General features: G+C 59.4%; 15 protein-coding genes across 16 annotated transcripts; 3 read left to right on the forward strand and 12 right to left on the reverse strand.

Annotated features, from left to right (window-relative positions):
* Positions 1-596: 596 nt before the first annotated feature.
* Positions 597-1,016, reverse strand: IUM83_05692 (uncharacterized protein; the record flags this gene model as incomplete). Its single annotated transcript, XM_067929846.1, has 1 exon — positions 597-1,016. One exon carries the CDS (start codon positions 1,014-1,016, stop codon positions 597-599), a length of 420 nt encoding a protein of 139 aa, XP_067798115.1.
* A 924-nt stretch (positions 1,017-1,940) lies between these two features.
* On the reverse strand, positions 1,941-2,588 carry IUM83_05693 (uncharacterized protein; the record flags this gene model as incomplete). The annotated part of the gene is made up of 1 exon (XM_067929847.1): positions 1,941-2,588. The coding sequence occupies one exon, from the start codon at positions 2,586-2,588 to the stop codon at positions 1,941-1,943; it is 648 nt and encodes a 215-aa protein (XP_067798116.1).
* Positions 2,589-3,941: 1,353 nt separating this feature from the next.
* On the reverse strand, positions 3,942-4,853 carry IUM83_05694 (uncharacterized protein; the record flags this gene model as incomplete). Its single annotated transcript, XM_067929848.1, has 1 exon — positions 3,942-4,853. One exon carries the CDS (start codon positions 4,851-4,853, stop codon positions 3,942-3,944), a length of 912 nt encoding a protein of 303 aa, XP_067798109.1.
* A 1,363-nt stretch (positions 4,854-6,216) lies between these two features.
* Positions 6,217-6,729, reverse strand: IUM83_05695 (uncharacterized protein; the record flags this gene model as incomplete). The annotated part of the gene is made up of 1 exon (XM_067929849.1): positions 6,217-6,729. One exon carries the CDS (start codon positions 6,727-6,729, stop codon positions 6,217-6,219), a length of 513 nt encoding a protein of 170 aa, XP_067798110.1.
* A 912-nt stretch (positions 6,730-7,641) lies between these two features.
* Positions 7,642-8,307, reverse strand: IUM83_05696 (Phox homologous domain; the record flags this gene model as incomplete). Its single annotated transcript, XM_067929850.1, has 1 exon — positions 7,642-8,307. The coding sequence occupies one exon, from the start codon at positions 8,305-8,307 to the stop codon at positions 7,642-7,644; it is 666 nt and encodes a 221-aa protein (XP_067798111.1).
* Positions 8,308-8,835: 528 nt separating this feature from the next.
* On the forward strand, positions 8,836-9,268 carry IUM83_05697 (Tartrate-resistant acid phosphatase type 5; the record flags this gene model as incomplete). Its single annotated transcript, XM_067929851.1, has 2 exons — positions 8,836-8,849; positions 9,001-9,268. 2 exons carry the CDS (start codon positions 8,836-8,838, stop codon positions 9,266-9,268), a joined length of 282 nt encoding a protein of 93 aa, XP_067798112.1.
* A 1,287-nt stretch (positions 9,269-10,555) lies between these two features.
* On the forward strand, positions 10,556-11,278 carry IUM83_05698 (Phox homologous domain; the record flags this gene model as incomplete). The annotated part of the gene is made up of 1 exon (XM_067929852.1): positions 10,556-11,278. One exon carries the CDS (start codon positions 10,556-10,558, stop codon positions 11,276-11,278), a length of 723 nt encoding a protein of 240 aa, XP_067798106.1.
* Positions 11,279-12,306: 1,028 nt separating this feature from the next.
* On the reverse strand, positions 12,307-13,029 carry IUM83_05699 (Phox homologous domain; the record flags this gene model as incomplete). The annotated part of the gene is made up of 1 exon (XM_067929853.1): positions 12,307-13,029. One exon carries the CDS (start codon positions 13,027-13,029, stop codon positions 12,307-12,309), a length of 723 nt encoding a protein of 240 aa, XP_067798108.1.
* A 1,299-nt stretch (positions 13,030-14,328) lies between these two features.
* Positions 14,329-15,087, reverse strand: IUM83_05700 (Tartrate-resistant acid phosphatase type 5; the record flags this gene model as incomplete). Its single annotated transcript, XM_067929854.1, has 1 exon — positions 14,329-15,087. The coding sequence occupies one exon, from the start codon at positions 15,085-15,087 to the stop codon at positions 14,329-14,331; it is 759 nt and encodes a 252-aa protein (XP_067798298.1).
* A 742-nt stretch (positions 15,088-15,829) lies between these two features.
* On the reverse strand, positions 15,830-16,555 carry IUM83_05701 (uncharacterized protein; the record flags this gene model as incomplete). The annotated part of the gene is made up of 1 exon (XM_067929855.1): positions 15,830-16,555. The coding sequence occupies one exon, from the start codon at positions 16,553-16,555 to the stop codon at positions 15,830-15,832; it is 726 nt and encodes a 241-aa protein (XP_067798267.1).
* Positions 16,556-17,604: 1,049 nt separating this feature from the next.
* IUM83_05702 (uncharacterized protein) lies at positions 17,605-18,321 on the reverse strand (the record flags this gene model as incomplete). 2 transcript variants are annotated; one of them, XM_067929857.1, is made up of 1 exon in its annotated part: positions 17,605-18,321. In XM_067929857.1, one exon carries the CDS (start codon positions 18,319-18,321, stop codon positions 17,605-17,607), a length of 717 nt encoding a protein of 238 aa, XP_067798266.1. The 2 variants fall into 2 exon arrangements, with proteins under 2 accessions (XP_067798266.1, XP_067798265.1); XM_067929856.1 differs by having other exon boundaries at positions 17,605-18,228.
* A 452-nt stretch (positions 18,322-18,773) lies between these two features.
* On the reverse strand, positions 18,774-19,454 carry IUM83_05703 (uncharacterized protein; the record flags this gene model as incomplete). Its single annotated transcript, XM_067929858.1, has 1 exon — positions 18,774-19,454. The coding sequence occupies one exon, from the start codon at positions 19,452-19,454 to the stop codon at positions 18,774-18,776; it is 681 nt and encodes a 226-aa protein (XP_067798356.1).
* A 184-nt stretch (positions 19,455-19,638) lies between these two features.
* On the forward strand, positions 19,639-23,010 carry IUM83_05704 (DNA mismatch repair protein Msh3; the record flags this gene model as incomplete). The annotated part of the gene is made up of 8 exons (XM_067929859.1): positions 19,639-19,908; positions 20,017-20,216; positions 20,290-20,482; positions 20,564-20,645; positions 20,718-20,969; positions 21,063-21,193; positions 21,277-21,302; positions 22,653-23,010. 8 exons carry the CDS (start codon positions 19,639-19,641, stop codon positions 23,008-23,010), a joined length of 1,512 nt encoding a protein of 503 aa, XP_067798354.1.
* A 264-nt stretch (positions 23,011-23,274) lies between these two features.
* Positions 23,275-25,296, reverse strand: IUM83_05705 (multicopper oxidase; the record flags this gene model as incomplete). Its single annotated transcript, XM_067929860.1, has 1 exon — positions 23,275-25,296. The coding sequence occupies one exon, from the start codon at positions 25,294-25,296 to the stop codon at positions 23,275-23,277; it is 2,022 nt and encodes a 673-aa protein (XP_067798355.1).
* Positions 25,297-25,715: 419 nt separating this feature from the next.
* Positions 25,716-26,519, reverse strand: IUM83_05706 (uncharacterized protein; the record flags this gene model as incomplete). Its single annotated transcript, XM_067929861.1, has 1 exon — positions 25,716-26,519. The coding sequence occupies one exon, from the start codon at positions 26,517-26,519 to the stop codon at positions 25,716-25,718; it is 804 nt and encodes a 267-aa protein (XP_067798353.1).
* Between the last annotated feature and the right edge of the window lie 886 nt (positions 26,520-27,405).

A 27,405-nucleotide genomic window follows, 5' to 3' on the forward strand; every position in this document is an offset into this window, starting at 1 on the left:
CTCGATTTCGTTGCTGTATCTTCGGTCGCCGGGCCAGGGGGAGATGCACGTCTGCAAACTCCCCGAACGACATGAAGCTGGTTGCATGAAATCCGAGTCGGGGTCCTTGAAAAAGTGCCAGAGCTGCGTCGCTGAGGCTTCCAGGGTGAAAAATATTCTTGTCGACTCCTTCGTTCGGAGTTCGGCGGACTGAGAGTGATAGTTGAGGGATCCTTGGATCCACGGGGCGTGACCGCACCTCGCATCCCAGTGAGGAATGCAAGGCGCGACCACGCTCAGCGTTTGCTGTAAAGTTCAGGAAAAGTGGTTCTTGGATCACCTGCTCGATCGCTTGCATATATGCCGTGCGCATGGCTTCGATCGCCAACGCTGCGACCGACCAGGAGATATGTCTGTAGACGAAGATGGAGTAGACTTGTACTGCATCGTTTCGTGGTGACAAGACGGAGATCAAGATATCTCTTCTCGTCGAGGGGGTGGCTGCATCTTCACTTGAATAGATGTCACAAAGTCTTTGCTTGTAGTGTGTACTGGTGCTTGGGAGTAGGAAGACAGAGACCTGGTCACAAAATGAAGACTGTCGACTCGAAGTCGACTTAGCAGCCGGAGTAGCCGACCCCGAGTTCCGGGGCCACGGGAGACAGCGGTGGCATGAAGAACACGGGCATGTGGTGGTCGATGGCGGGCTGTGCGGGGGTGGGGGCATTCATGCTGGCAAGACGAGACGCCAGGGTAGTGCCGTTGGACGACGTTAATTCGGCCGACGGGGATCCGGACGAGTCGGTGCCGCAGAAGAAGAGGAACTGCGGGCGCTCGTTGGTAGAGCTGAAGCGGCGACTGCGGCGCGCCTCGAAGGCGACCGCGTTTTCCACGGTCGTCATCTTCTCGAACTGCTCGAGCGAGATGACGCGGAAGCTGTTGGCGGTGTTGACGCTCGAAGCGGATTGCTTGGCGGTGGACGCAGCGGAGCGACGGAAGAGGCCGCCCAGGCCGATGGCGCGCATGAATCCTCGCATGGTATCACTTGGGGGTTGGTTGCTAGTAGAAGTACGTTACAGCGGAACGTGGTTCGAGTCACTTGGAGTCGAATTGGAAAATGACTCCTGAATTCGCTGCGCTACTACACAGCGCCATGCTGGACTCGGTGAGGGAGAATCCATGGGTAACCAGGCTGATGGCAGCCATGTGTGCTGCTGGTCCGGAAGCTGTCGATGATCCAGAAAAGCTGCATTGGTCACCTGGTCGGCGCTCGCTTCAAGACTTGGCAGCCCAGGAGCTACAGCTGGACTGAAGCGTAGAGGACTTGGGCTCGCGTCGTTCCGCGCACCTTGTCCCCAATTGCACGCGTCTGGTAGACGGTCATGGGACTCATGTTTGGACAGCACGCTCCCATTTGTAGACGCGCCCGAGCTGCGAGCCACAGACACATGGCTGACAGGAACGTCTCGAATGAAAGTTAGAGGGAGAATCCAGGGGATGTCGGCGGTTGTCGTGGTGGTCACCCGTCTGTCGATGGCACAGACACGATCGACACGAGCGTCGACTAGGACTTGGCTGGCAGTGGAGTCGTCGGCTGAACCGATGGAGCTCGGGCTCCGCTCCGCCGGTGTTAGCGAATTGCCGCCTCCAGCTGGGCTGAGACGTTGATGGACACCACCCACAGCTTGGATACGGAGACCACGTGCTTCTCTTGAAGCGCTTGGGCGTGTAAAAGACGACTTCGGAGCAAGACTGCGCCTATCCTTCGTCGAACAAACGGCTGTGCTACTGGAATGAAGGCAGGTAAAGAGGAATAGAGACTCAAGGCTTTATTGGAACACCTCATAGGGAGGGCCACGCTAGACGCACGGGGAAGTTGTTCCCCCGCACGCTCGACGCGCGTGCCCCGATAGATAGGTTGGGTTGACGACGAGATGCACGCACACACACAGCCACCTCGTTCACCTGGACGTGTACCTCCTGTAGTACTCGGTATTGCGAGTTCGCTGCTCGGTGATCCGGAAGAGGTGGGGCGAGTAGATAGGCGCAGACATCGGAGACGTCGGGGTCGTTCGCGGCGAGAAGAAGCACGGCATCTCGTGGTTAATGCGAGGTGACGCGATAAACGCCGGGCTGGCAGGCTCCACCGGTTGCACGTACTTGGAGATCATATCGCTCCTATACCCGCTCGGATACGTCCCGCCCGTAGGCGTGGGGGGATCGCTGCCTCCGTAGAACAAGAACTGCACCTGCCTCTCGTCCTCCTCCTCGTACGAATAACTCGAGGGCGATTGTGACCGCGACGCCGAACCTGAGCTTGAGCCTGCTGAGCCTGACATCGAACTTGGCGACGTGAACGAGCGCAGCGTCCTACCCACAGGACTGCTGGACACTGGCGGGAGCGACGACGGCGCTCGCGACGGCGGGTGGCCGCCGAAGTCGTACTTGACGTCGTTGTCCCAACGGTTAAACATTTGCGGCGTCCTGCGCACTCCGGGCGACGTCTTGCGGTAGTAGTCGGGGTCCAGGACGTCGCAGCAGCTCGTGCAGTCCTCGAACGAGCTGCACACGAAATCCCACACGTTTCGGAAGAACTCGCCCAAACCCATCGGGTCTCAAAGTCTCCGCTGTCTGGTCCTGTGCTTCTGCTCCAAGACGCGAACGGATCTGTTGCTTCGTTCGAGACGAGTCCTTCGTGGTGCAAACTGCGACGATCAATGACAACGCAGCGATGCCACTGACGAGGATGGATCGAAACGAGCGGTGGAGGCCAAGTCGAATGTCCGTCCGTCACTGCGCCGTGTCTTTTCTTACTGAAGCTTCGGTTTGCAGGACGGACCTCGCCATCCGATACAGAGCAAGAGAGCGCGCGCCGCTCCCAGCGACACATTCCCCCCTCCACATGTGCAGTGCAGTGCACCTGCACCTGTCGGACTTGCAGTCGGAACGGACACTTGCAATTGGACTATATTGTGTGGAAATAGCGAATGACTGTAATAATCCCATGTTAACAGATACTTGCACAATCTTTTAGTCTGACTATCTGTCTAAGGGGAAGTGAAGGTAATGCCGCACTTGAGCAGTGAAGCAACGCGACCTGCTCGCGAGTAGACACACGGACCGAACTGTGGGCCACGACAGTCTTAATGAGCAACGAAACGACAGTACTTGTACATGTAATGGACGGGCAATGGGTGCAGGTTCACATTGCAGTCGTAGGTTCGTGCTCCGCTTGAATCTGTGGCGCACTGCGGCGTGCTGTGCTGTGCTGCCAGCACCGTAGGCTTGCCTGTCGTCCAGTGGACGAACGGAGCCACCGAGGACATTCATGCGATTCCGATCCATATGGGCGCCATCTGACTCAGCAAAAGCGGCAAAACCAAGCCCCACGACGACAAAGTTGAAGGTGTTGCGCTCGGCTGTTGATATGCTGCGGCTTCCTTTTCGTCACCTTGGCATCACCGCGATCGGTTCGGGTAGGGGAGATCACGAAATTCGCCGCTGTCGCAGAGCGCGTCGGCTTTGAAGTGGACTGTGGCAATAGCGTCGCCGCGTCGTCCGCAGAGAGAGTGAGCGGACGCGCTGGAAGTGCTCGGCCACCACCGCGTTCATGACCCAAAACTGGCAGTCAGGCACGGCGACGGCAACTCCACTTCGCGGCCTCGTAAAGGCTCTCACAGCTGCAGAGAGCACGCCTCTGCATGTGGACAACCCCGCGCACCGAATCCCCCCTCACTTTCGTGCGCACTCGCTCCTGCAGCGAAATGGCTGCAGTCGTCAGCTGCGAATATCGAACTCACAAGCAAGTCCGCTGCCATTCGGTGTCTGTGGTGTCTGAATTTGTGAACTTCCTTCCCCCCGTGGTCTCTATCCTCGCTACGCCTAACGCTACTCTACTTCTACACACCAACAATATTAAAATCACCCTCTCTCTCTCACCTGTCGGACCCTTACAGGTCTGTTTAAAACTCGTACTCGTTCGGGTCGGGCAGGATGCTGCTGCGCCGCATGTTCTCCACGAGCGGCGGCGAGAAGAAGAGCGGCATCTTCACCTGCAGCGACGGGCGGATCTCGTTCTCGTGCAGGTCGTCGAGCTCCGAGGGCCGCAGCTCCGGCCGGAACGTGCTGTCCACGTCGCTGCCCCCGAAGAAGAGGAAGGACACGCGCGTCGGCTCGGCGGCCGCCTCGTCGTCCGAGTCGGCGGCGAGCAGCAGCTCCGACGGGTCCGTGGGCGACGCCTTGGCCGGCGCCGGCTTGGGCTTCTTGTCCCGCCGGGGCATCTCCCAGACCTTCTTGGCCTTCTTGGCCGGCGGCTCCTCCGCGTGGTGCGACGCCGACGCGGACGCACGCGAGGCCGAGGCTACCGACACCGACCGAGCCGACATGGCCGACACGGACGCCGGCGCTGACGCCGACACGGACGCCGACAAGGCCGAGGCGACGGAGGGCGCGGCCGACTCGTTCTCCCGGATGGGCGCGGCCTCGGGCACGGCCACGGCCGCCACCTCGAGCGGCGCCTCGGGCAGCGACTGGCGGTGCGACTGCGACCAGCGCGACCAGCGCGACGTGAGGCGCTGCGAGGCCTCGCTGTCGCTGGGCGCCGCGGGGTCGTCCGCGCCCACGCTCTTGCGCTTGAAGAGCCCGCCGATGGCGCGCATCAAGCCGCGGTGCTTGCGCTTGGTGGGCGGAGCGGGCGCTCGCGTCTCCGCCGCCGTCGGCTCGGCCTCGGGGGCCGGCTCCGGCACCGGCGGGGGCGGCGCGCGTGTTGGCACTGGCACCGAGGCCGGCGCTGACGAGGGGGCTTCTGTTGGGGCCATGGCGAGCGGGTTGGGGGCTTCGCTCCACGGCGCCGACTTGGGAATGGGCGGTTCCATCGGGGAGCGGGAGCTTTCAAGGAAGATGCGTTCTCACATGGGTTCGCGTCGCGTCGTCTTCCAATTTGGTTGACGTCGCGGGTTTTTGCGCGCAGTTGGACCGGTTCTGCGCGTCGCATGTCGCGCAACCTCCCGTTGAAGTACATGCTGCGACGCGTTGTGCGGGTTGTAGCGGTGATGCGCAGTTACTTGATCGAGGATCGGCGGTGCGCGAATGCAACTTTTTGCCGCAGACGAGCCGCGATGGGATCACTTTCGCTTTGTGTCGAAAAGATGGCGCCGCAGAGGAGCGGAGGAGAGAAGCCGAAGCGCGCTGTCTTTCGAGCACGGTGGGAGGGCTGATTTCCCGCTCCAAAAGGTTTTCAAACCCAGGCCCGCGACGGCGATTCGCCATTGGCGAGTTGCTGCTGCTTTCGTACTCGGCAAGTTGCTGGCAACCCGCGCGTGCTCTTTCGGCCACATGCATTTCGGGTGGGCTGGTATCCCCCCCCACCTGCTTTCACTCGCCCAGATCGGCGCTCGGCTGGCTTGCGTTGCCAGTTGTTTCCGCAGCAGCGGAATATTAGACGATGCCTAATTGCTGAGCTTCCACTTCAACGACGTCCAGTGGTGCACGCTGCGAGTATGAACCGATGCATGCATGAGAGCTGTCTTTGGCCCTGCCAGAGGCAAGCTGAAGATAGAAGTAAAATAGTACATGTATCACGCTGCGGCGGCAGGTCGGAACGTGAATTTGGGGCAGAAAAGTCGGCGACGGACAAGGACGCTCGGCGCTCCGAGCGCCTGGTGCCAGCGAGAAGACGATGATCGCTCGCGTAGAGAACAGCTCGGCGCCGAGTCACGGCCCGAGGCGGCACTGTCCATCGGTGGAGCGCCAAATGTTGCTGTGCGCAGCGCACTGTACGATCCGGCTAGGAAGTACCAACTGTACCTCCGCCTTGCTCCGGACTTGTGGCTGCCTCGCACTCGATCGGCCAAGTATGCTCGAGCTCGTTTGGGGCAGGACTTCTAGGCGGCGATACCTGTATCGATAAATGAGGCCGTGTTGGTGGCGAGAGCATGTCAAGGCGAAACGGAGTCACTCTCAACAGTCGCACCACTGTTTGTACCGCGAACGAGCACCAAAATACCAACATGCAACGGAAGAACAACGTTTTTTGCCAACAAGGATACTCGTCGAGCGAGAACACTTTATATAATATATAAAGTGTATATATAATATATAAAGTGTTCTCGCTCGACGAGTATCCTTGTTGGCAAAAGATAATATTATTATCGGTAGTCCACTACCAGCGGTGGAAATATAGTAGCAAAGGGTTTGCATTCTCCTCCGAGCGTCTCCAGGCGTACCGGCCTTGGCTAGTCATCCCAGGACAATGTCGAAGCGCGGCGCAAACAGCGGAGGCATGTTGGACACGAGCGTCGGCTTGATGGGGACGGTGGTCGCGAAGGACGGCGTGACCGGGTATCGTGTCGCCCGCGGGTTCGATCGCAGTCGTCGGTATCCGACATCCAATTCGCGCAGGTTCTTGTCGTCCGGGCAGCCCGTGAAAAACAGGAACTCCATGGGCGCCGTATCCGCTAGCTCGTCGCCCTCTTCAGATTGATCATCATCCCTCTCACCGTCCAACGACGGCGACCGCATGGCCCAAATTTCTGCCAATATGTCCTCGTCCGACGTGGTGCTGCAGTCGTTTACCGTGCCCACAGTCAGCACAGCTATCCTGCTACTACTGCTGCCTAGGCTCGTGGTGGAATCTGCCTTCTCGACGAGTTTCTTCATTTTACGTGCTTCCTTCCGCTCTTGCCGCACCGCGCGCTCCAATGCTTTGCGGAGCTTCTTCTGTTCAGCCTTGGCGACCTCCACGGGATCCATCCCACGAAAAGACCGCGCTGAGTTCATTGACAGCTCTGCGGCATCGCGTCCGAGGCGATCTGTGCGTGCTCCGCTGCGCGTGAAGTAGAATGACGACGACATAGATCTGTTGCTGCGGATTTCGAATTCGACGGAGCTCGCCTCCACCGCGGGAACGTGGACGACCCCGTTGGTAGTTGGGACTGCCTGAACACGTCTCGAGGAGCGGCGTCGCTGGAGTCGCCCGTTGTCGCGACGGTCGCGGCGGTTGCGACGAAAGGAGCCGAAGAACCGGGCAAACCTAGCGAGTGGCATTCCAACGGAGTGTGCGGGGCCAGGAAGATTTAGTTGTGGGCGGATGGATCGCAGCGCATCAAGAGAGTAGGTGTCCTGGTGACCCCTTCTCTCCTTGCATCCACCGCCACCGAGTTCTACTCTATCAGCTGTCAGTGAGATGTCTCGCTGGACGGACGGTGAATAGGACTAAGCGCACCGAGTTGCGCGACTGCATTTCTAGCTCTGCGACGTTCACATACAAATTGATATCTGGAGGCCGCGATTGATGGAAGTTTCAAAACACCTGCACCAAACATGACGGCTGCTCCACTCTCCGCCCCGAGACAAGTAGGAACCGCGCAAGGAGCGTGTGAGCCCCAGGCCATCAGATGGCAGACTACATTTGTGGATGAAGGCAGCCGCGACCAGCAGTGCCGCAGATGCGACTAGGACCATATGTGCCACGCGAGAAAAATCGCCTCGGTGCAACAAGTTTGCACCACCGATGCCTGAGTTGTGGAAACGACGACATGTACTTCCGCGAGTGAACGTTGAAGTGCATGAACCAATCAGCGCGGAAATCGGTCTGTACAACGACAACGGTACAGGCTGCACGTACTTAGATAGTTTTCAACACATTAATTGGAAAACTATCAACTAGGATACCAGTAGTGCGCAGGGCGTAGTGCGGCCCAGAAAGTCGTTCAGCAACTTTGACACGGCTTCGAATCGTCCACACGGACTGCATCCGGAGCGGTACGATATGTCCTTGGCACCTCGCAGCAAGAGATTTACGAACATCTCCAAGCGCTTTTCGCGACTGTGCACAACATACTCGCGCAAACCGGAGGCGATCCCCACTGTCGGAAAGCGTGACGGGAACACACTTGACTTGGCGATATCTCGTACGCGCGAGCAGTACGGGCACCAGCGCGAGTGTGATTTGTCCTTGGACACCTTCACCACGTCCCCGATGCGCTGACGTAGCATTCGGAACGACGAGTAACGGTGAGCCACCTGGTAGGCACTGCACCCGTTGTCCATTTCGTCCTTGATGTTTTTGTTGCCCTTGGTGATACCCGTCGGTGTACTGTGCACGAACACGTCCAACGCGTACACCGTCACATGCTCTTCTCGGTCGTAGGTCTTCGACATCCGCACCTGGTGAATGCTATTGAGCGCAATAGCCATCTTCGCGCGAGAAAGTTGCGAGAGATGCCCGTCCTGGTTGAGCAGGCTGGACGTCCCGCTCGTGCGCTCGGTGTCGGAGTCACTGGCAATAATGGGGATGTCGAACTCGTAGTAACCATCGGCTGGGTTCATCGGGTTGGCTTTATGTCTTGCTAGCTGCTTGAGCTGTTGGTGGCAGTTTTGCTAATGTCAGTGTGCTTTAGTTAGCCCGCTGGGGCTCCCGGGCAGGACCTGCCGCAGGTAGCCTCATATTTGATGATGTGGAAATCGGTCCGAGCCACGACCCCCGACTGAAATTTAATTCTTGAGTTTGTCGTTTGATGATGTGGTGGCAAATGATGTGTGTTTACATGCACTGGGCGTCGCCACGGAGTAGACGATGGCACGTCGCTGATATATTGGTCGTGTAAGCAACGCCATTACATGCACTAGTAGTGCTGGGACCGATCCACTGCACACCGAGCAGCTCCAATGGACTAATAAGGTAGAATGAATGGGTTGGCTCAAATTTGACAACAATCCCAGTTTAGGTGCGTTGTAGGTGCTGTGTGTACACAGGCGCGACATCGCCGCCGTGATTCATCTGTGGAGTATCCAGACAAACCATTGATATTGCCTTGGCCGTTTGCAATGTGAAAGAAACAATAAGACACGTCATCAATGCTTGTATCCGTGTAGGACCTGTCAACACTCGTCCCCGGAGCGGTTCGCGCGTCTGTATATTTTCTTTTGGTCGGAGAGCCTCAAAAGCAAACTTCAATATTGAGTTTGATGGAGTGTGTACCTTACATAGGTGCAGACACAGTCATGAGTCACCAACTGCAGCCGCGTCAAGTTCATCGACTCGTCCACGGGTTTCCCGCCACGCGTGCCCAACCGCGGACTGGTGGCGACGTGCACGGGCTGGCGCCAGATCTGCTCGCACTTCCACAAACGGCAGCTCGAGAGCTTCCTCAACCAGCTGCTCAAGGCGGCTAAGGACCTGTCGTACCGCACGGGCAGCGGCCACTGCGAGCGGTTCCTCGTGGTCTCGCAGATCCTCAACTCGTTCCTGTCGGCGGAGAGCATGCGCGCAACCGAGAACGTGTGGTGAGCATCGTGCAGCGTCTTCGTTGTCCGAGATAGACTACCTCAGCTAGGACATTCGGCATGGGCTGGTTGATTAATATATGTAGTGTGGTGTCTGTGTATTTGTGCTGGAGTGCCGGTACTTGCCTGTGCAGCTTGTTCTCGTCCCGCCACGACCGAGCGTTGGCTCGTGCGGTGCCGTGGCATGCGGATCGTTTCGATGGGGATCACCTGCTTCAGTCCTGGGCCCTGCTACCGTCGTGAGAAGACTCCCGCTGCCACCACGACGTGCACGAGCGGCAACGTGAAGGAGGGTGCTGTCGTCAAACAAACCACACTCGGTTATTCTAGAACGTTGGGGTTTCCGATCTGCCGCCGCTGCTGCCGCCGCCGCAGTTCTTCTCAGTCGGTCGCCTCAATGCAGTTGTGCGACGCGCCAGTGTCGGTGGTACGGGTGCCACCGCGATTTGCTCCCCGACATAAGTCTTATGATACGAGGCACCGCCACCGACGCCGCCTCGGTTGCAGGGCGGGAGTAAAAGACGACGGAGACCCGAAGACCCAAGTTCCCCGCGGTGCCTGGCTCGATCATGAGCCGCTCGTGGTCAACGTGGTTCTAGAAGCGCATCATGTTGGCGTGAGCCCTCTTTTTTCGGCGAATGGCTCCGTTTTTGCTGGGTCGGAAGGAGGGGTACGCCGGGTTACGTCCTCTTCGTGAGATCGGCCCGGTTCTGTCACGCGATGATTACACACCGCTGAACCCATATCCGACACATTGCGGCGCCTCAAGCCAGAGAGAGGACTTGCTGCACGGTGGCGCTGGTCTGCGCGGCTCGTTCGGCCGGCGCGAGCGCCGCAGCCTGCTGTCGTGGCCGTGCCTGTATGTCTTGCTGGTGCCGTAGTGGCAGCATCGATGCGAGCTTCGGACTGCAGCAAGCCGACCGAACCGACAGACTCTCAACGCGCATGTCAAACCGACTGCGGCGTCTTTGTCTTCGATTTACCGGCCGCGCACCGGTATCTCACCCGTGAAAAAAACTGCCGCGCTCGATGTGACAACCAGTGCTTCTCGCCATACTCCCACCCTACTCCCTTCGGTAAACACGCCGTCCCCACGTTGCGTACCCCTTCAAGATCACCGACAAGCCAAGACAAGCCAAAGCCTATCGCCGATTGCGCCCTGGCACACAACCGCAAACGCCGTCGCCAGTGCAAATCGAGGAGCACCCGGACGCGACTCGGATCGGGAACTCGATCCACCAATCGACCAGCCAACCAATCGACCTACCTACCATTTAGCTGCGCAGTTGCAATGGTGGCCGCCAACGCCTTGGACGAGATGGACGTGTACACGGACACGGCGAGCGAGCGCTCGAGCCTGGACACGGTGGAGCTGGGCGCGCGCCTCTCGCAGCTGTCCCGCGCCAAGGTGGCCGTGGCGCTCAACAGCGTCCACCACGTGCAGATGTGCACGGCGTACGACCGCGAGGGCCACGTGACGGCCTACGTGCTGGACGTGTTCCTGCAGGCGGCGCCGAGGGGTCTGCCCGTGGCGTCGGCCGCGAGCAGCAAGAGCAAGGGCGCGAACAAGCGGCGGCAGAGCAGGAGCGAGCGCGTGCGGCGGGAGCTGCGCGAGAGGGACGAGCTGCGCGCCGACTACCAGGTGGAGCACCGCTACTCGGCGTTCCGCACGCTGCGCGAGCGCATCGCGGAGGCGGTGGCGGCGCCCAAGGACAAGTCGCACCCGCAGTGGTGTCCGTACTGCACGCGCGTGCGGGAGCTCGCGAGCTCGGGCATGTTCCCGTCGCGGTTCCCGAGCCGCGGCCGCGTGGCCATCGCCGTGGGGCTGCACGACTTCGTGGTGCGCAGTCGCACGGAGCGCCTCGAGACGTTCGTGAACCTGCTGCTGCGCGCTGCCAAGGACATTTCGTACCGCTCCGGCTGCAGTCCGTGCGGGCGGTTCGAGGTGGTGTCGAGGCTGCTGAGCGACTTCCTGATGGAGCCGCACCTGCGGACGTCGGGCAGCTCGTGGTGACAAGCGAGGCCTGCGGGCCAACCGAGGCGGGAAGGCGGGCGAGCAACGCGTCTGCAAGGGTATCGGAACGAGCACGGGCGGCGGAGAGCCAGCCGCCAGCCAGCCAGCCAAGGTGAAGGAAGGCGTGGCGCGTTAGAGTAGGGCACAGGTCGTGCACTTGGATGTAGTGGCGTGGTATTTGGCGTAAACGGTCTTGCAGCGAGCGCCTGGATATTCAAATAAAGGATGGAGCTTTTTGGCGAGGTTTGCGGCAACTTTACTCATGCATGAGTTGAGGTTTGCACTTGGTGCTGCAGGGATTAGTGCGGTGTAATCTTACCCGGAGATCCGCTGCAAAAGCACCGGGACGATTCCAGGCCTACCAACTCGGGCTTGCCAGCTTGGCGATAAATTTTAAACATGCGCATTGCGAGCCAAAGTGTGTTCGCAAGAAACGCTCTTGCTGTTTTGGACGGCACTGACAGGAGACGGTTTCTGGGTCAAGCTGGGCGACTAATTGGGACGAAGTCTCTTTAAACACGCCTGGAAGCTCGGCACATGTATCGCATGCTTGCTCTGGAGGAGATACCGTGCCGTCATCCCGATGCTGACACCTGCTCGCCAGCACGAAAGAAACGCTGTCGCAAATGATCGGCCCGATCGCCGATCAGGCGCGAGATCGGCATGGCCATCTGTATGAACCGGGCGTCCTGCGTTTCAAAGCGCTTCTGCTGTCTAGCCCGGAGTGACTCCAAACGGTAGGGCTCGCAACCCGAGCCTTGCAGCCACCACTGCAACCAGAAAAGCTCGCGAAAAAGCTCCATCCTTTATTTGAATATCCAGGCGCTCGCTGCAAGACCGTTTACGCCAAATACCACGCCACTACATCCAAGTGCACGACCCGTGCCCTACTCTAACGCGCCACGCCTTCCTTCACCTTGGCTGGCTGGCTGGCGGCTGGCTCTCCGCCGCCCGTGCTCGTTCCGACACCCTTGCAGACGCGTTGCTCGCCCGCCTTCCCGCCTCGGTTGGCCCGCAGGCCTCGCTTGTCACCACGAGCTGCCCGACGTCCGCAGGTGCGGCTCCATCAGGAAGTCGCTCAGCAGCCTCGACACCACCTCGAACCGCCCGCACGGACTGCAGCCGGAGCGGTACGAAATGTCCTTGGCAGCGCGCAGCAGCAGGTTCACGAACGTCTCGAGGCGCTCCGTGCGACTGCGCACCACGAAGTCGTGCAGCCCCACGGCGATGGCCACGCGGCCGCGGCTCGGGAACCGCGACGGGAACATGCCCGAGCTCGCGAGGTCCCGCACGCGCGTGCAGTACGGACACCACTGCGGGTGCGACTTGTCCTTGGGCGCCGCCACCGCCTCCGCGATGCGCTCGCGCAGCGTGCGGAACGCCGAGTAGCGGTGCTCCACCTGGTAGTCGGCGCGCAGCTCGTCCCTCTCGCGCAGCTCCCGCCGCACGCGCTCGCTCCTGCTCTGCCGCCGCTTGTTCGCGCCCTTGCTCTTGCTGCTCGCGGCCGACGCCACGGGCAGACCCCTCGGCGCCGCCTGCAGGAACACGTCCAGCACGTAGGCCGTCACGTGGCCCTCGCGGTCGTACGCCGTGCACATCTGCACGTGGTGGACGCTGTTGAGCGCCACGGCCACCTTGGCGCGGGACAGCTGCGAGAGGCGCGCGCCCAGCTCCACCGTGTCCAGGCTCGAGCGCTCGCTCGCCGTGTCCGTGTACACGTCCATCTCGTCCAAGGCGTTGGCGGCCACCATTGCAACTGCGCAGCTAAATGGTAGGTAGGTAGATTGGTTGGCTGGTCGATTGGTGGATCGAGTTCCCGATCCGATTCGCGTCCGGGCGCTCCTCGATTTGCACTGGCGGCGGCGTTTGCGGTTGTGTGCCAGGGCGCAAGCTTTGGCTTGTCTTGGCTTGTCGGTGATCTTGAAGGGGTACGCAACGTGGGGACGGCGTGTTTACCGAAGGGAGTAGGGTGGGAGTATGGCGAGAAGCACTGGTTGTCACATCGAGCGCGGCAGTTTTTTTCACGGGTGAGATACCGGTGCGCGGCCGGTAAATCGAAGACAAAGACGGATGCGCACGCCGCAGTCGGTTTGACATGCGCGTTGAGTGTCTGTCGGTTTTGGTCGGCTTGCTGCAGTCCGAAGCTCGCAGCGATGCCGCCGCTACGGCGCCAGCAAGACATACAGACACGGCCACGACAGCAGGCTGCGGCGCTCGCGCCGGCCGAATGAGCCGCGCAGACCAGGGCCACCGTGCAGCAAGTCCTCTCTCTGGCTTGAGGCGTCGCAATGTGTCGGATATGGGTTCAGCGGTGTGTAATCATCCCGTGACAGAGCCGGGCCGATCTCACGAAGAGGGCGTAACCCGGCGTACCCCTCCTTCCGACCCAGCAAAAAACGGAGCCATTCGCCGAAAAAAGAGGGCTCACGCCAACATGATGCGCTTCAAGGGCCACGTTGACCACGAGCGGCTCATGATCGAGCCAGGCACCGCGGGGAACTTGGACCTTTGAGTCTCCGTCGTCTTTTACTCCCGCCCTGCAACCGAGGCGGCGTCGGTGGCGGTGCCTCGTATCATAAGACTCGTATCATAAGAGTCTTATGTCGGCGGAGCAAATCGCGGTGGCACCCGTACCACCGACACTGGCGCGTCGCACAACTGCATTGAGGCGACCGACTGAGAAGAACTGCGGCGGCGGCAGCAGCGGCGGCAGATCGGAAACCCCAACGTTCTAGAATAACCGAGTGTGGTTTGTTTGACGACAGCACCCTCCTTCACGTTGTCGCTCGTGCACATCGTGGTGGCAACGGGAGTCTTCTCACGACGGTAGCAGGGCCCAGGACTGAAGCAGGCGATCCCCATCGAAACGATCCGCATGCACACGGCACCGCACGAGCCAACGCTCGGTCGTGGCGAACAAATTGCACAGGCAAGTACCGGTGCTCAGCACAAATGCACAGACACCACACTACATATATTAATCAACCAGCCCATGCCGAATGTCCTAGCTGAGGTAGTCTATCTCGGACGACGACGACGCTGCACGACGCTCACCACACGTTCTCGGTTGCGCGCATGCTCTCCGCCGACAGGAACGAGTTGAGGATCTGCGAGACCACGAGGAACCGCTCGCAGTGGCCGCTGCCCGTGCGGTACGACAGGTCCTTAGCCGCCTTGAGCAGCTGGTTGAGGAAGCTCTCGAGCTGCCGTTTGCGGAAGTGCGTGCAGATCTGGCGCCAGCCCGTGCACGTCGCCACCAGTCCGCGGTTGGGTACGCGCGGCGGGAAGCCTGTGGATGAGTCGATGAACTTGACGCGGCTGCAGTAGGTGCACTGCTGATGATACCTGCTGTCGCCGCGCGCGTTGACGGTCTTCATGATGCGTCTCCGCAGCTCGCGGAACGCCGAGTAGCGGTGCTCCACCTGATACACGGGGCGCTCGATCTCCCTCTCGAGCCGCAGGCGCTTCTTGCGTTGGCCCTCGGACTCGCCGACGGGCGCGGGCGGAGGGAGACCCTTCTGCACGTAGCGCAGGTAGACGTTCATGACGTAGACGGTGGGGCCGTCCTCGCTTTCGTCGTAGGTGGCGCAGATCTTGACGTGGTGGATCTGGTTGAGCTTCATGGCGAACTTGGCAGCGGACGAGATACACGAGAGGCGACGCAGCCCTGCGTCCAGGCTGCGGCGCGACTGCAGGTCGCTGAGATCATCGCTGTCTTCGGACGAGCTGGCGGTGGTGACGAGGCTGGGCACGCTGCTGCGGCTCTGCAGCTCGGTCAAGAGGAACTGGTCGTCCTCGATGGCGCTCATGCTGCACTGGGACTTACTTGTGAGGTGCGCAGGAAATTCCGATGTGAGGCTTCGCAGTCTCAAATGGGAGTTAGTTGCGTGTACGGGATCAGCAGAAAGGGCCAAGTTGAAGCTGACAGCCAATGAGATGCCTGATGTGATCGGTATCGTACCGGTGTACCGGTCTTCTTTCGAGGCGATTTCGCCAGTGCTGACGGTTCGTTTACAACCTGGGCTGAAGCTTGGATCGCTTGCTCGGCAACGGTTGGGCCTCTGGTTCTTCGGATCCCCAGTCTGCTCGGCTCGTAGGCATCTCCAGCCCTTGAGCCGAAAAGCGCGTGCTCACACGGAGCGCAAATCGCGGGGCTCGTGCGGGGCGGCGCGAGGCGTTCATCACTATCGCGAACTGAAGGCGGGCGGTGCCTTTATATCGCCTTCTTCGTCTCATACGCACAAGAACCAATCAACTTCAAACATGAAGAAAACTCGCATTGACGCCGACAGCGAGAGAGAAGACCGCGGCAGGTGAGAGAGGCCGTCCACTACCTTTTGATACGATGAACACACCTTTCGCTGCTTGCGCGCCACCGGTGGTGGTGAAGGCGATCAAAAGGAACGGTCCGGCAGCTGCTGTTGCCGATAGCCTGTCAGCGAGATAAGCTCGTCTCAGCATACCGCCGGCGCGCCAAGGAAAAGTGAACGCTTTGTTTTGCTGAGACATGGATTTCATTTACGCGTAAATAAACGGTGACAAACGCCTTACTTATACCGTGGTCAGTCGACTGAGGACAGTCCTCTGCTCGCTCGCGGCGACGGAAGCTCGCGCGCTGCCCTCGGGCTGTGCGAGGAAGCTGTTCATGATCTGCGAGACGGCCAGGAAGCGGCCGCAGTGGACGCTGCCGCTGGTGCGGTACGACATGTCCTTGGAGGCCTTGAGCATCCGGTTCATGAATCGCTCGAGGCGGTGCATCCGAACACGCGCCAGCAACTGGCGCAGCCCCGCGGCGAGCGGCCCACGGTTGGGCACGCGCGGAGGGAAACCCGCGGCGGACTCGGTGGTGCCCACGCGACTGCAGTACGCGCAGAAGCGGAAGTGGTCGTGGTCGTTCACCACGTCCGAGATGCTCTTGACCATGGCGCGGAAGTCCGAGTATCGGTGCTCGACCGTGTAGTCGGGCGTCTGGCCCTGGTACTCGCGGCGCAGACGGCGCCTGCGCTGGTCCAGCGTCTCCATAGTCGGCAAGCCCTTCTGCGTGGTGCGCAGGAACACGCTGACGACGTACACGGTGGCGCCGTCGGCCTCGTACGTGCTGCTGATCTCGACGCGGTAGATCTCGTTGAGCGACATGGCGCACTTGGCCGTCGTCGACAGCTGCGAGAGGCGGCGGCCCGGACTCATGCTCGGGCTCAGCCCGCGCGGCGAGTCGTCCTCGCGCCGCTCGGCGTCGACGTCGGCATCGGACTTGGACGTCAGGCGCAGGCTCATCATGACGGGAGGAAGGCAGGTGGCTTCGGGGGTCCAGCGCAGTTTTGATTGTGATGGCCCATCGCGACGAACGCAAAATAAATGGGTCCTTGAAGGCAGCACAGCTAGGCGGCGTGCGGGAGTCTGGCGCAAGAGCGTGTCTTCATGACTGGGGTTATATATGAATGCTGCGCAAGCGTGTATGCTCTGCAGCTTGTAGGCTGTGCAAGCGTCGAAGACTGTGTGGGCCACATGATGGATGACCCGCGCCCTGTCGCAGGAGTGGGGATGGGCGTTTCACTGATTACGAAGGTCAGGATTCGCCCTCTCGCTCCGTCGAGGATCGCCGATTAGGAAGGCGAGGTCATTGCGCGCGTCGAGCGCGAGGAAGGCGAGGTCTCACCAGCAACCAGCAACCAGCGCTATTGCATGCATATGAAAGAGCGAGGCCCTGCCGCGTGGCGGCCGCCGCATATCAGGGCGCATGTTCAACGCAGGCGTTGTGCTTCAAAGCCGCCGGGCTGGCTCTCGGATTTTCCCGGTGGAGTCATCTAGTCTGCGCGCTTGCTCTCGCCGTGATCATGATTCGCGACTTGACTCGCCAGGAGTTCGCTCGGCGCCATCGCCGGCTGGCTGGCTCTTGGCCACTCGATCGTGTGAGGCTCAGCGGCGCTGAGCAGCAACGTATCACATCAGCACATTTGCAGGCGCGAGGAAGCAGTTGCGGTGACAGGCCGGTCGTGGCAGAAGCAGGCGCGAGCTCGGCGTTGCAGCCTGCAACTTGCAGGGTATTACACTGTTTGTAGGCGGTCTAGCCTGCGACGCCGAGCCACGTTGCGTGTGTCTCGCACGGCGAGCTCGATCAGCAATGCATCGCCGCCGCGGCAAATAATATGTACATGTATCACAATACCTGTATTTACATCGATTGGTATCGAGTAAGCAGCTTGAAGGAACTCGGCGATCGACGAACAGCTCACAGCGATGTCTTGCGTTGACTCATGATCCTTCTAACTATTATTATAGCTCATATACTAATAGCTAACGTTGTCCACTACAGCAGCCGCCTCTGTCTAGCAGCAGCTCAGCGCGGTGGAGCTCAGAGCCGTCCGCTGGTGCGTGTCGGCCAGGAAGTTGTTGAGAAACCCAGACACCGTCGCGTAGCGCTCGCACTGGACGGCGGTGTAGCGGTAGGACACGTCCTTCGCCGCCGCGATCAGCTCGTTGATGAACTTCTGCAGCCCGTGCTTCCTGGAGCGCACGAGCAGCTGTCTCCAGCCCGTGTAGGTCGCCACGGGGCCCTGGCTCGGGTAGCGTGCTGGGAAGTCCCCCGCCGTGACCAGCCACAGCACGCGGCTGCAGTAGGCGCACCACATCGGGTGCGTGTCGCTCTCGCTGGGCGCGCTCACCACGTCCAGGATGCGCTGCCGCAGCAGGCGGAAGGACGAGTAGCGGTGCTCCACCTGGTAGTCGCCCTGCTTGTCGGCCTTCTGGCGCCACGTGAGCTTGCGCTTGCTCTGCGCCGCCACGGGCTTGGGCAACCCCTTCTGCACGTCCTGCAGGAAGACGTCCACCACGTAGACGGTCACCACGGGGCCGCGCTGCTGCTGCTCGCGGGTGTGCGCGGCACGGATGGCGACGCGGCTGATCTGGTTCAGCGAGACGGCGGACTTGGCGCTGCTGGACAGCTGCGACAGCGACTGCGACTGCGAGAGGCGGCGCCCCAGGTCCGTGTCGAGGCTGCGGCGCTCGCCGTCGTCGCTCCGCTCGGCGTCGCTCTCGGGCCGCATCTTGGTGCGCTGCACGCTTGCCCTTGTGAAATGCCCTGAGGCGGGGCGGAACTTCAGAATGCGTGCTGTTTATGTTCGTCTGGTTGAAGCTACATGTAGGTTGAAACCTAGACTGAAACCTAGGACTGGAGCCGAGAAACCGGTTTACCGGTGCGGATTGCTCGTTTGACAGCGGCCCTCCGTTAAGAGGTAAACACATCTTGAGCATCTTTTTGTTTTGCGCGCCGCTCGATGACCAAGGGCTAGAGCTCATAGTAGTGAGCACCTGTCTTGGTCCTCGCCTTGTTGCAGCTAGCGACCTCCAGGGCTGCTTCAGTGGGGTGCTTGCAGTGGATCCTTCTTCTTCCTTATGTTCTTCTCCGTGGCAATAGTCAACCCATTTGAGCAAAGAGACGTCACGTAGCTTTCCATTTTGTCGCAACTCGCAGGTTTAAAAAAGTTACCGTACTCGCCTACGAGGTCACGCTACCATGTCTCCCCACTGGCGTCAGCTCCAGCAGGAAGGCCTGCAGCAGCTGCGAGACCGTGACGAAGCGCTGGCACTGCGCGTTGCCGTGGCGGTAGGACTCGTCCTTGGCGGCGGCCAGCAGCTCGTTGAGGAAGAGCTCCAGCTTGTGCTTGCGGCTGCACGTGACGAGGCGGTGCCAGCCCGTGTAGGTGGCGACGACGCCCCGGTTCGGCAGCCGCGACGGGAAGCCGCCGTACGTCACGAGCCACAGCACGCGGCAGCAGTACGAGCACCACACGGGGTGCATCTGGTCGTCCGCGACGTCCACGGCCTCGAAGATCTGGCGGCGCAGCGCGCGGAAGTCCGAGTAGCGGCGCTGCACCTGGCACTCGGGCCGCTCGCGGTCCTGCTCGTGCAGCAGCCGCCGCTTGCGCGCGCGCACGCTCTCGCTGGCCTTGGCGGCGGGCAGACCCTTCTGCGAGCGCTGCAGATGCACGTCCACCACGTACACGGTGGCGCCGCCCAGCTCGGGGCTGTCGAACATGCCGCGGATGGCCACGCGCTGGATCTCGTTGAGCGCCACGGCGAACTTGGCGCTGTCCGAGAGCTGCGACAGGCGGCGCCCCAGCTCCGCGTCCAGGCTGCGGCGCGGCTCGCTGTCCTCAATGGCGAGCGTCGGGCCCATAGTCTTCCTCACAATAACCGGTGACTTAATTAACCCGCTAGACTTGATGCGCTTGTCCGGTGTGGCGCGAGTTCAGTTGTGAGTGAGCGTCAGCTTGAAGCAGTTGAAGCTGACGGTCCTCGGTACAAAACCGGTAGCAACTGCGACAACCGCCAATCACAGCGAGGTCTGGTTAAACGACATAATGCGTCACTCCAAGTACTTCGGCGCTGGCGACGACGAGTCTCGGCCTCCTGCGTCCAGCGACCGGCGCGGCGTGCTGCTGCCTGCGTTGCGGTCGCGCAAGCGCAAGCAGCGAGAGGCGGAGGAAAATGCGACGGCGAGTTCCGGCCGGGGCTCGCAGCAGCTCACCGCCATGGAGAAGCAGGTCGTGACGCTGCGCAGAGCTCACCCGGACACGCTGCTACTGTTCGAGTGCGGTTACCGCATGCGGATCTTTGCCGAGGACGCCGAGGTAGCCATGTATCCATTGTGAAAAAAATCTGTTTGCTAGGATTGCAAGTATGCACGTGTACTAAAATTTGTTAATTGTGGTGCAATGGAATGGAATGGGTGGTGGTAGAATGCAGCTGCGGTGCTGGGGATCCGCGCGCAGCGACACAAGCAGTTCGTGGAGGCGTCGGTGCCCGTGCACCGGACGTTGTTCCATGCTCGACGGCTAGTGCACGCCGGCTTCAAAGTGGGGGTCGTGCGGCAAACGGACTCCGTTGCTATGCGTGCAGCGTCCAAGACGCCAGGTGCGCAGCGCAAACCACTCGAACGGTGAGATGCAACAGAGGTGGAAGTGACGAGTTTTGGGTTTGGCGGAAGGCTAATGAGGTGAAATGGAGTGCAGGTGTGTGGCGGAAATTTACACGCGCGCGACGATTCCTGACGTGGATGAAGGTGGCAACGACAGCGACGACAGCAACGAGGAGGAAGACACTCGCACGAGGTTCATTGCGTGCATTGTAGAGGCGACTGTCCACTCGAAACCTTTCTTCTCCCAGTCGATGCATGAAGTTGACGAAGAGACGAAGCGGAGTCAGGTGCATTTCGTTGTGCTCACGCATGTGGTCTCCCTCCTATTGACATTGACAACGACAATAATGCCGCCATTATCTTGATAGGCATTCTCAGAGGAGGTGCAAATTGGGGTCTTTGTACATGACGTTCACACTGGGGAAACCAAGTTCGATGAGTTTGAAGACGGTGAGGGTGCGCAAGTGGCGTGTGTTGATGTTGAAAATGAGCTGACTTTGTTGTGGTGAAACGGGTGTTTAGATGGTAAGCGCCAACGCTTACAGCGTACACTGGAATCCCTCGATCCAGTTGAATTTGTGCTCCCTGTGGGTCGGCTCAGCGCGTACACGGAGCAACTGCTGGAAAGTTTTGTAACAGCACAGAGTGATTCAAGTGCTGTCATGAACGACACCTATGGCGAGGAAATTCTGCAATCCTGTATCCGAGTCGAAAGGATACCTAACGAGTTCTTTGAGTTCTCGCTGGCTAAAGAAACGTTTGCCAGCGTATTTCGTGAGTCGGAGTCGGAGTGTACAAGCGCGGTCACCTGTCCGAGCCTGCCGAAGCTTTGCATGTGTTGTTTTGGAGGAATGTGGAAATATTTAGCTTCTCTCGATATGGTGAGAACGCTCATCGCACCTAACTACTTGAGCTTGGCCAGCCCCACGGCAGCATTTACAGGGCAATTTTGCCTCCCCGCTGAAGCTCATCGGGACCTCGATCTTTTCGTGAACTCGGTACGTGTTGTCCAATCTGCATGCTTACTTCAACGAACTGCGTAGTCCTCACTTGTACGGTTTGATTGTGTGCCATTATGTAGACGACTAAATGCGGCGTAGGATCCTTGTTATCAATACTGAACCACACGAAAACCAATGCCGGTGCCAGAAAACTTCGCGATTGGGTACACACTCCGCTTGGCTCTATCCCAGAGATCATGGAACGACAAAAGACAATCGAGAGTTTGGCATTTCCTGCTGGGTCGCTATCAACAGAATCACTACCACATCGAATTGCGTACGAAGAGTTGACAACGACAATATTGCCCCGCTCTAAGCACCTACTGAAATACCTTCAGCAGGTCCATCTTGGAAAAGCGACCCCCAGTCAAACTGTAGGTGCGCTCCAGATTCTGCACGATCTCGAAGGGTTTATCAAGGAACTCAAAGATATGCTTGCTTCATCCCCAGATAATTCACGCGCTACTGAGAACAGAGACCCGTCTACTCTTCTGGAGAGGCTCCTCGGAAGCTACCCACTGCCCGATGCACGCCTCGCAGACCTTCTCAATGAAATTGATGTCAAAGCCGCAAAACGAAACGATGTCGAAGATACTATGCAGAAACGCCTTCGTAGGAAGCCATCACATGCTAGCAAGTACCAAGAACTCACTCATGAACTCGAGACGCTGGAGAGAGAGTACGACGCAATTTTAGTATGCTGCCGAAGTATCCTCAACAGCCCGTCACTGGAATACGCTACGTTTCGAGGTGGAGCGCTAAATGACATTCACCATTTGATTGAAGTGAGCCGTAGCGATCTCCACGCGGTGCCGCACGACTGGCTCGTCGTGAACTCCACCAAGAAATTGGTTCGATTCCATCCCAAAGAAATCATTCGACTTCACGTGCAAGAGGAGTATGTGAAGGAACAGAAAGATCAAATGATACGATCCCTCTGGAGACAATTTGTTGGTGATGTCGATAGCCAGGTGTATGTGGTGGGAATGAACTGTGTTGAGATTCTGGCGAATCTGGATGCGCTGTGTTCACTGGCAACGGTAGCTCAGAGCTATCCAAACTACACCCGGCCTGAGTTCGTCGACGATGATAACCCAACACTCGAGATCATTGATGGTCGCCACCCCATTATTGAGATGCTGCTGGAAGGGTCCTCCTACATCAGTAATTCAGTGTTAATGTCAAGTAGCGCGGAGTCGCCAGGATCTTTGCTTGTGGTTTCTGGCCCAAACATGGGCGGCAAGACTAGTCTGCTCCGCATGTGTGCGTTGGTGGTAATCCTAGCTCAAATGGGTTCCTTCGTTCCTGCCTCAAATGTGCGGTTGTCCGTATTTGACGGCGTCTACACGCTCATGCACCGCAGCACAACCACTCTGATTCCTCAAAGTCGCAGTTCTCCAACGTCTACCCAAGAGCTGACAGCACTGGGCTCAATTTCGCGTAATGCAACTAAGAGGTCGCTAGTTCTCATCGACGAGATCGGGTTTGGCATGGCAGCTCATCTCGCCGAAGCGGTGGGTGTGGCTCAAATGCTGTACTTCGTCGAGACTGTGGGATGCCAAGTTGTGTTCGCGACGCACCTGACAACATCGATCCAAAAGCTGCAGGATCGCCTGGGCGACAAATGCCAAACGAAGCAGCTAGAGTATCACTTCTACGACCACAGCGGCGATGAAGCTAAGGATGTGGTGACGTTTCACTACGTGCTGAAGGATGGCATTGCGAGTGATAGCTTCGCTATCGAGACGGCGAGGCGGGCTGGCATTGCGCCGAGTATACTGGAGCGCGCTCAGGTTTTACGAGGAAGTCTATAGGAGGCGATATCCTCCTACAGGGCAAGAGATTTCTTGCGTATTTGGTGCTCCGCTGGTCTCACACTAATGGAGAATATTCAAGTCCTTCGCTGTTGTCAATACTTCGGAATCCCTGTCTTGAGGTGTACCAAGTAGTCGAGATACTGGTTGAGCTTAGTCATTGAGGCGCGCTCGAGCGCTCTGTTGGAGTTCACAAAGTATTTCACGAAGTCATGGCTGCATAGCGGCTGGATATTCCTAAGCGCAGCAATCTAACTCAAGTAATTAATCACCAGAGATCATATCTACACCGGCAATCATGCCAGCGTCGGAGTGGCCCAGGATATGGCAATGTGCTGCCACAATTCCAGTGTAATCTTCAGGGCGGAAGCGGATCGTGACGTTGCCTGGGGTAGGCACGGAAATGACGTCACGCCAGTCGCCGATCTCATAGTCAACACCATGGCCGTGGCTCATGTCCACTATCTGGAAAGCGTTCGTGTGGAGGTGGAACGGGTGGTTCTTCAACGTCATTTCGCCGCTTTCGTCCCTCCTATTGATGATGACCCACTCCTGCACGCGTCCAAGCGTCATGGTGCGGATGCTGGTACCGTCAAAGAGTGCGTGGTTGATGTAGTACGGCTTGTAGAAGAAGCCATCCTTCATCTCCGGATCGCCCATCGTGAACTCAAACTCGAAAGGCAACGGGTCCATTCCGGCGCGGTCCTCAGCAGACAAATCCAGCAAACTCTTCGACGGTCCATAAAGCTCCGAAGGTGGTGGCACTGCGACGATAAGAGGCTCGTCCAGCGACTCACCCTGAACATGGACGAAAGCCAGCACTCCAGAGTAGAGGTCCGAGTGGTTGCCCATGAAGCTATGTAGCTTGGGGTCCTTGACAGATTGAATCGGGCGCAACTCCTCCGGACCACCCTCTGCAGTCGGCTCGCAGTTCAGGACGAGGTCAACTCGGGCACCAGGCAATAGGATCACGGTCTCCATCGGCCGAGGTTTCGGCATATACAGTCCGTCGCTCGCAGCCAGCATAATGGAGCAGCCGGGCACCTGCACCTCCAACGAGGCCGTGCCACCGGCGTGCAGTACACGGAGCAGTACATTTTCGTGCGGTTTCACCACAATCTTAGGCAGGTACTGGCCGTTCATCGAGAAGTACTGCGCGATAGGCGGGATCTGAGGCTTCTCCTGGGACGCGTCCATCTCTCCCAGCAGCTCCTTGGACAGCTTCGCGTTTCTGATGGGGCGCTCCAGCTCCTGCACGTCCGGATACAGCTCGCGCACCTGCGCGTCCAGCTTCGTTTTGCCCGTGTACGTGAGCTGCATATCCAGCGTGCTGTGCGACGCCTTGGCCGCATCCGCCAGGGACGTCATGATCCCGCCGCTAAACTTGAACTCCTGCAGCACGACCACGTGCCTCTGCCTGATGGCCGCGTACTGCTTGGGCACCGAGGCCGGGTCGTCCTCCACCACGATGGGGCCGACCATGCCTCCGCCCATCTGCAGGAACACGGAGCCGTGGAAGTGCGGGTGGTAGTGGAACAGCCCGCGCGGGTGGTTCAGCGGCACGTGCAGGCGCGTGTCCGCGCTCTCCCCAGGGGCCACGATGCGGAACACGTTGTCCTCCGTGCCCGTGGGGTCCACGTGCATGCCGTGGAAGTGCAGGTTGGTGTTGTTGGGCTCGTGCATGGTGTTGGGCGTCCAGGGCCCGGGCACATTGGGGCCCAGGCTGTTAACCAGGTGGATATTGAGCACGTCGCCCGGCTTCAAGAGCAGCACGGGGCCGGGCACGCTGTCCTCGTACGCGCGCGTGTAGAAGGCGATGGGCCCGTTGTCTACGAGCTTCTGAGCTACAGTGAGCGTGGTGTTGAGCTCTCCATTGGTGGACGCCCTCGTCTCGAGCGCCTGCAGCTGCGGCAGCTGCTGCAGCACGCGGCCCAGCAGCTCCGCGCGCGTGGGAGGCGCGCCGGCCTGCGCGCGCAGACGCTGCGGCTTGTCCTGGTGCGCGTAGGACACGAGCAGCAGCAGCACGAAGCCCAGAGCCACCACCGCAGTGCAGGCCACGTTGCGGCGCAGACGCCGCGTCTGCGTCTGCAGCTGCCGCGCGCCGCGCCGCAGGAACACGTCGCTGTCCTTGGCGTCGTCGTCCTCGGGGTCCTCGGGCTGCTCGTCCGCGCGCTTGGACTCGCAGAACACGCCGGTGCCGTAGCCGACGCTCCCGCTGCTGCTGGGGGAGCGCGGCGCCGCCGAGCGCTTGCGGCTGCCGTCGCCGGACGCCGTCGGGATGGCCATCGGCTCAGGAATCTTGGAGTGGCCCCATAGACCCGCGCGTCATACCGGTACGGCAGGGAAGGCGAGTCGGAACAGAGGTGGCCTTGGGCCAATAGAACGGCGGGACGCTGGACGGATGTAAAGGACACTACTGTACTGCACCGTACCGGTACACCGGTAAATACGGACAATTTGGTCAATTATTTTCGGCGTTGTTTACGTAGCATGGGGAGTTTAACAATGGGCTGGCCACGATGGTCGGCCGGTGACCGAGGCGTCTGCGTGAATTTGTAATGCGTTCCTCCGTGTTAAATACTTAGCATTAAAACCTTCTCCATACACTTCTCTTGTTCTTCTTTTTGTTCTTGTTCTTCGTCAGTTTTCGTCGTCACGCCGGGTCGGCACGAAAAAAAAAACAAACTGTTGCTGGTCGCCGCGGATCACGAGAAGAAGGACTCGCCGGTCTGCTCGGACAGGAAGCGCTTGACGAGCGCCGGGATGATGTGGTAGCCGCGCAGCGACCTCGGGCAGGTCGTGTAGTCCTCGCGCGCCACGTGCACGAGCTCGTTGATGAAGGTGCTGAGGATGAGCTTGCGCTCCTCGGTGGTGGTCGTGAACTTGACCTTGAGACTAGGTTTGCACGGCGCCACGTGCAGGAAGTCCAGCAGGCCGGCGCAGTAGGCGCACGTCCGACACTTGGGGTGGTGCTTGCGCGCGATGTGCGCCACGTTCGAGCGCAGCCGCGCGAAGCTCGAGTAGCGCTGCTCGATCTGGTAGTCCGGCCCGCGGTTCTGCGGCTCGCGGTCCGCCAGCCGCTTGAGCTGCGCCGGCTGCCCCACCGAGAGCGAGCGGCTGCGGCTGCCGCGTGTGGAGGGCAGCCCCTTTTGCTGGCGGTGGCGGTACACGTCCAGCACGAAGTAGACGACACCTTCCTCGCGCTCGATGACCTCGTGGATGGCCACGAACTCGATGCGCGCCAGGAACAGGCGGATCTCCGTGGCGCGCGACACCTGCTGCGGGTACATCATGACGGGCGCCAGCTCCAGCTCGCGCAGCAGCAGCGCTTCCGACGCCATCGGACTCATCTGCTCGGCTGCATCCGTTTCGGTGGTCTCGGTTGTCGTCGTTGCCGCCTTTTGCTCCTTATTGCTGGTCTGCGGCGACGGTGCTGGTGGTTGCGCGGTCGCTCTCATTGTGGCCAAGTCCTGCTCGCCCTCGTCCTCCTCGTCGCCGACCTTCGCCATGACAAGCGCCGTTATGCACCTAGGAGCTTTGGGCTAAAACTGAAGTGAGACACAGTTCCGGACTGACCTCGGATCCGGCCGTAAACACCTCTGATAATGAATAGAAATTGGAAAGTGAGTATGATACTAGCTTTCGGATTGACTCGACGGTTGCGTCGTAGGTTGTAGTTGTGTATGGACATATATCGTTATACAAAGGTTCCGTGGTACTGCGTATAGTGATGCAGCGTGGGTTCTTTATTTCGGGTTCAAAGTCATCGCATCACAAGCGAGATGCCTGACATGTATCAAGGCCGATGGATTTGATGCTTTGCCTGCGGTTCTCGATGACAAGTCTCACTGGGACGGCTAGCGACAAGCAACGAGCTGTATCAACGTCTTTCAGAGACTCGGGTTGGTGCATCCACCAACACATGTTGTTTAAAGGTCACCCATCCGACTGACCGGCAAGTCATGATTGCAGTCTTGATGGTAGCTACCGCGGGTCTACGTCTTTGTGTAACCACGTAGACGAGGATGCAGCGCAGCGCGCCTCGGGTGTAGTCGCCATAACCGCAACAAATATACATAGTGATAGCAGTCGACGTTCTCTTGGTGAGTCGCGGGTACAGATACCACCCACAAACTGCAAGAGGTGGACCTTCCAGTCCCTGCAGGATATGATATAATGAAAGGGTATTAGTGATTGAAGGGGCTAAATTCCTCAAATCAAGATGTCGCGCCGGAGGAGATTTTTTTTCTTCCTTCTCGTCAGGAAAGACCACTCCGCTCTTCCGAAAGCAGATTTTGATGGTTTCCTTGGTGACACCAGCCCACGCATCCTCGATCCACCTCATCCGCTGTAGCTGGTCCGCGAAAAAAGATGTCTTCTTCTCCGGTATTGTCC

This window comes from Phytophthora cinnamomi (assembly GCF_018691715.1).
Source record: "Phytophthora cinnamomi strain GKB4 chromosome Unknown Contig10, whole genome shotgun sequence".
Taxonomy (NCBI): Eukaryota; Oomycota; class Peronosporomycetes; order Peronosporales; family Peronosporaceae; genus Phytophthora; species Phytophthora cinnamomi.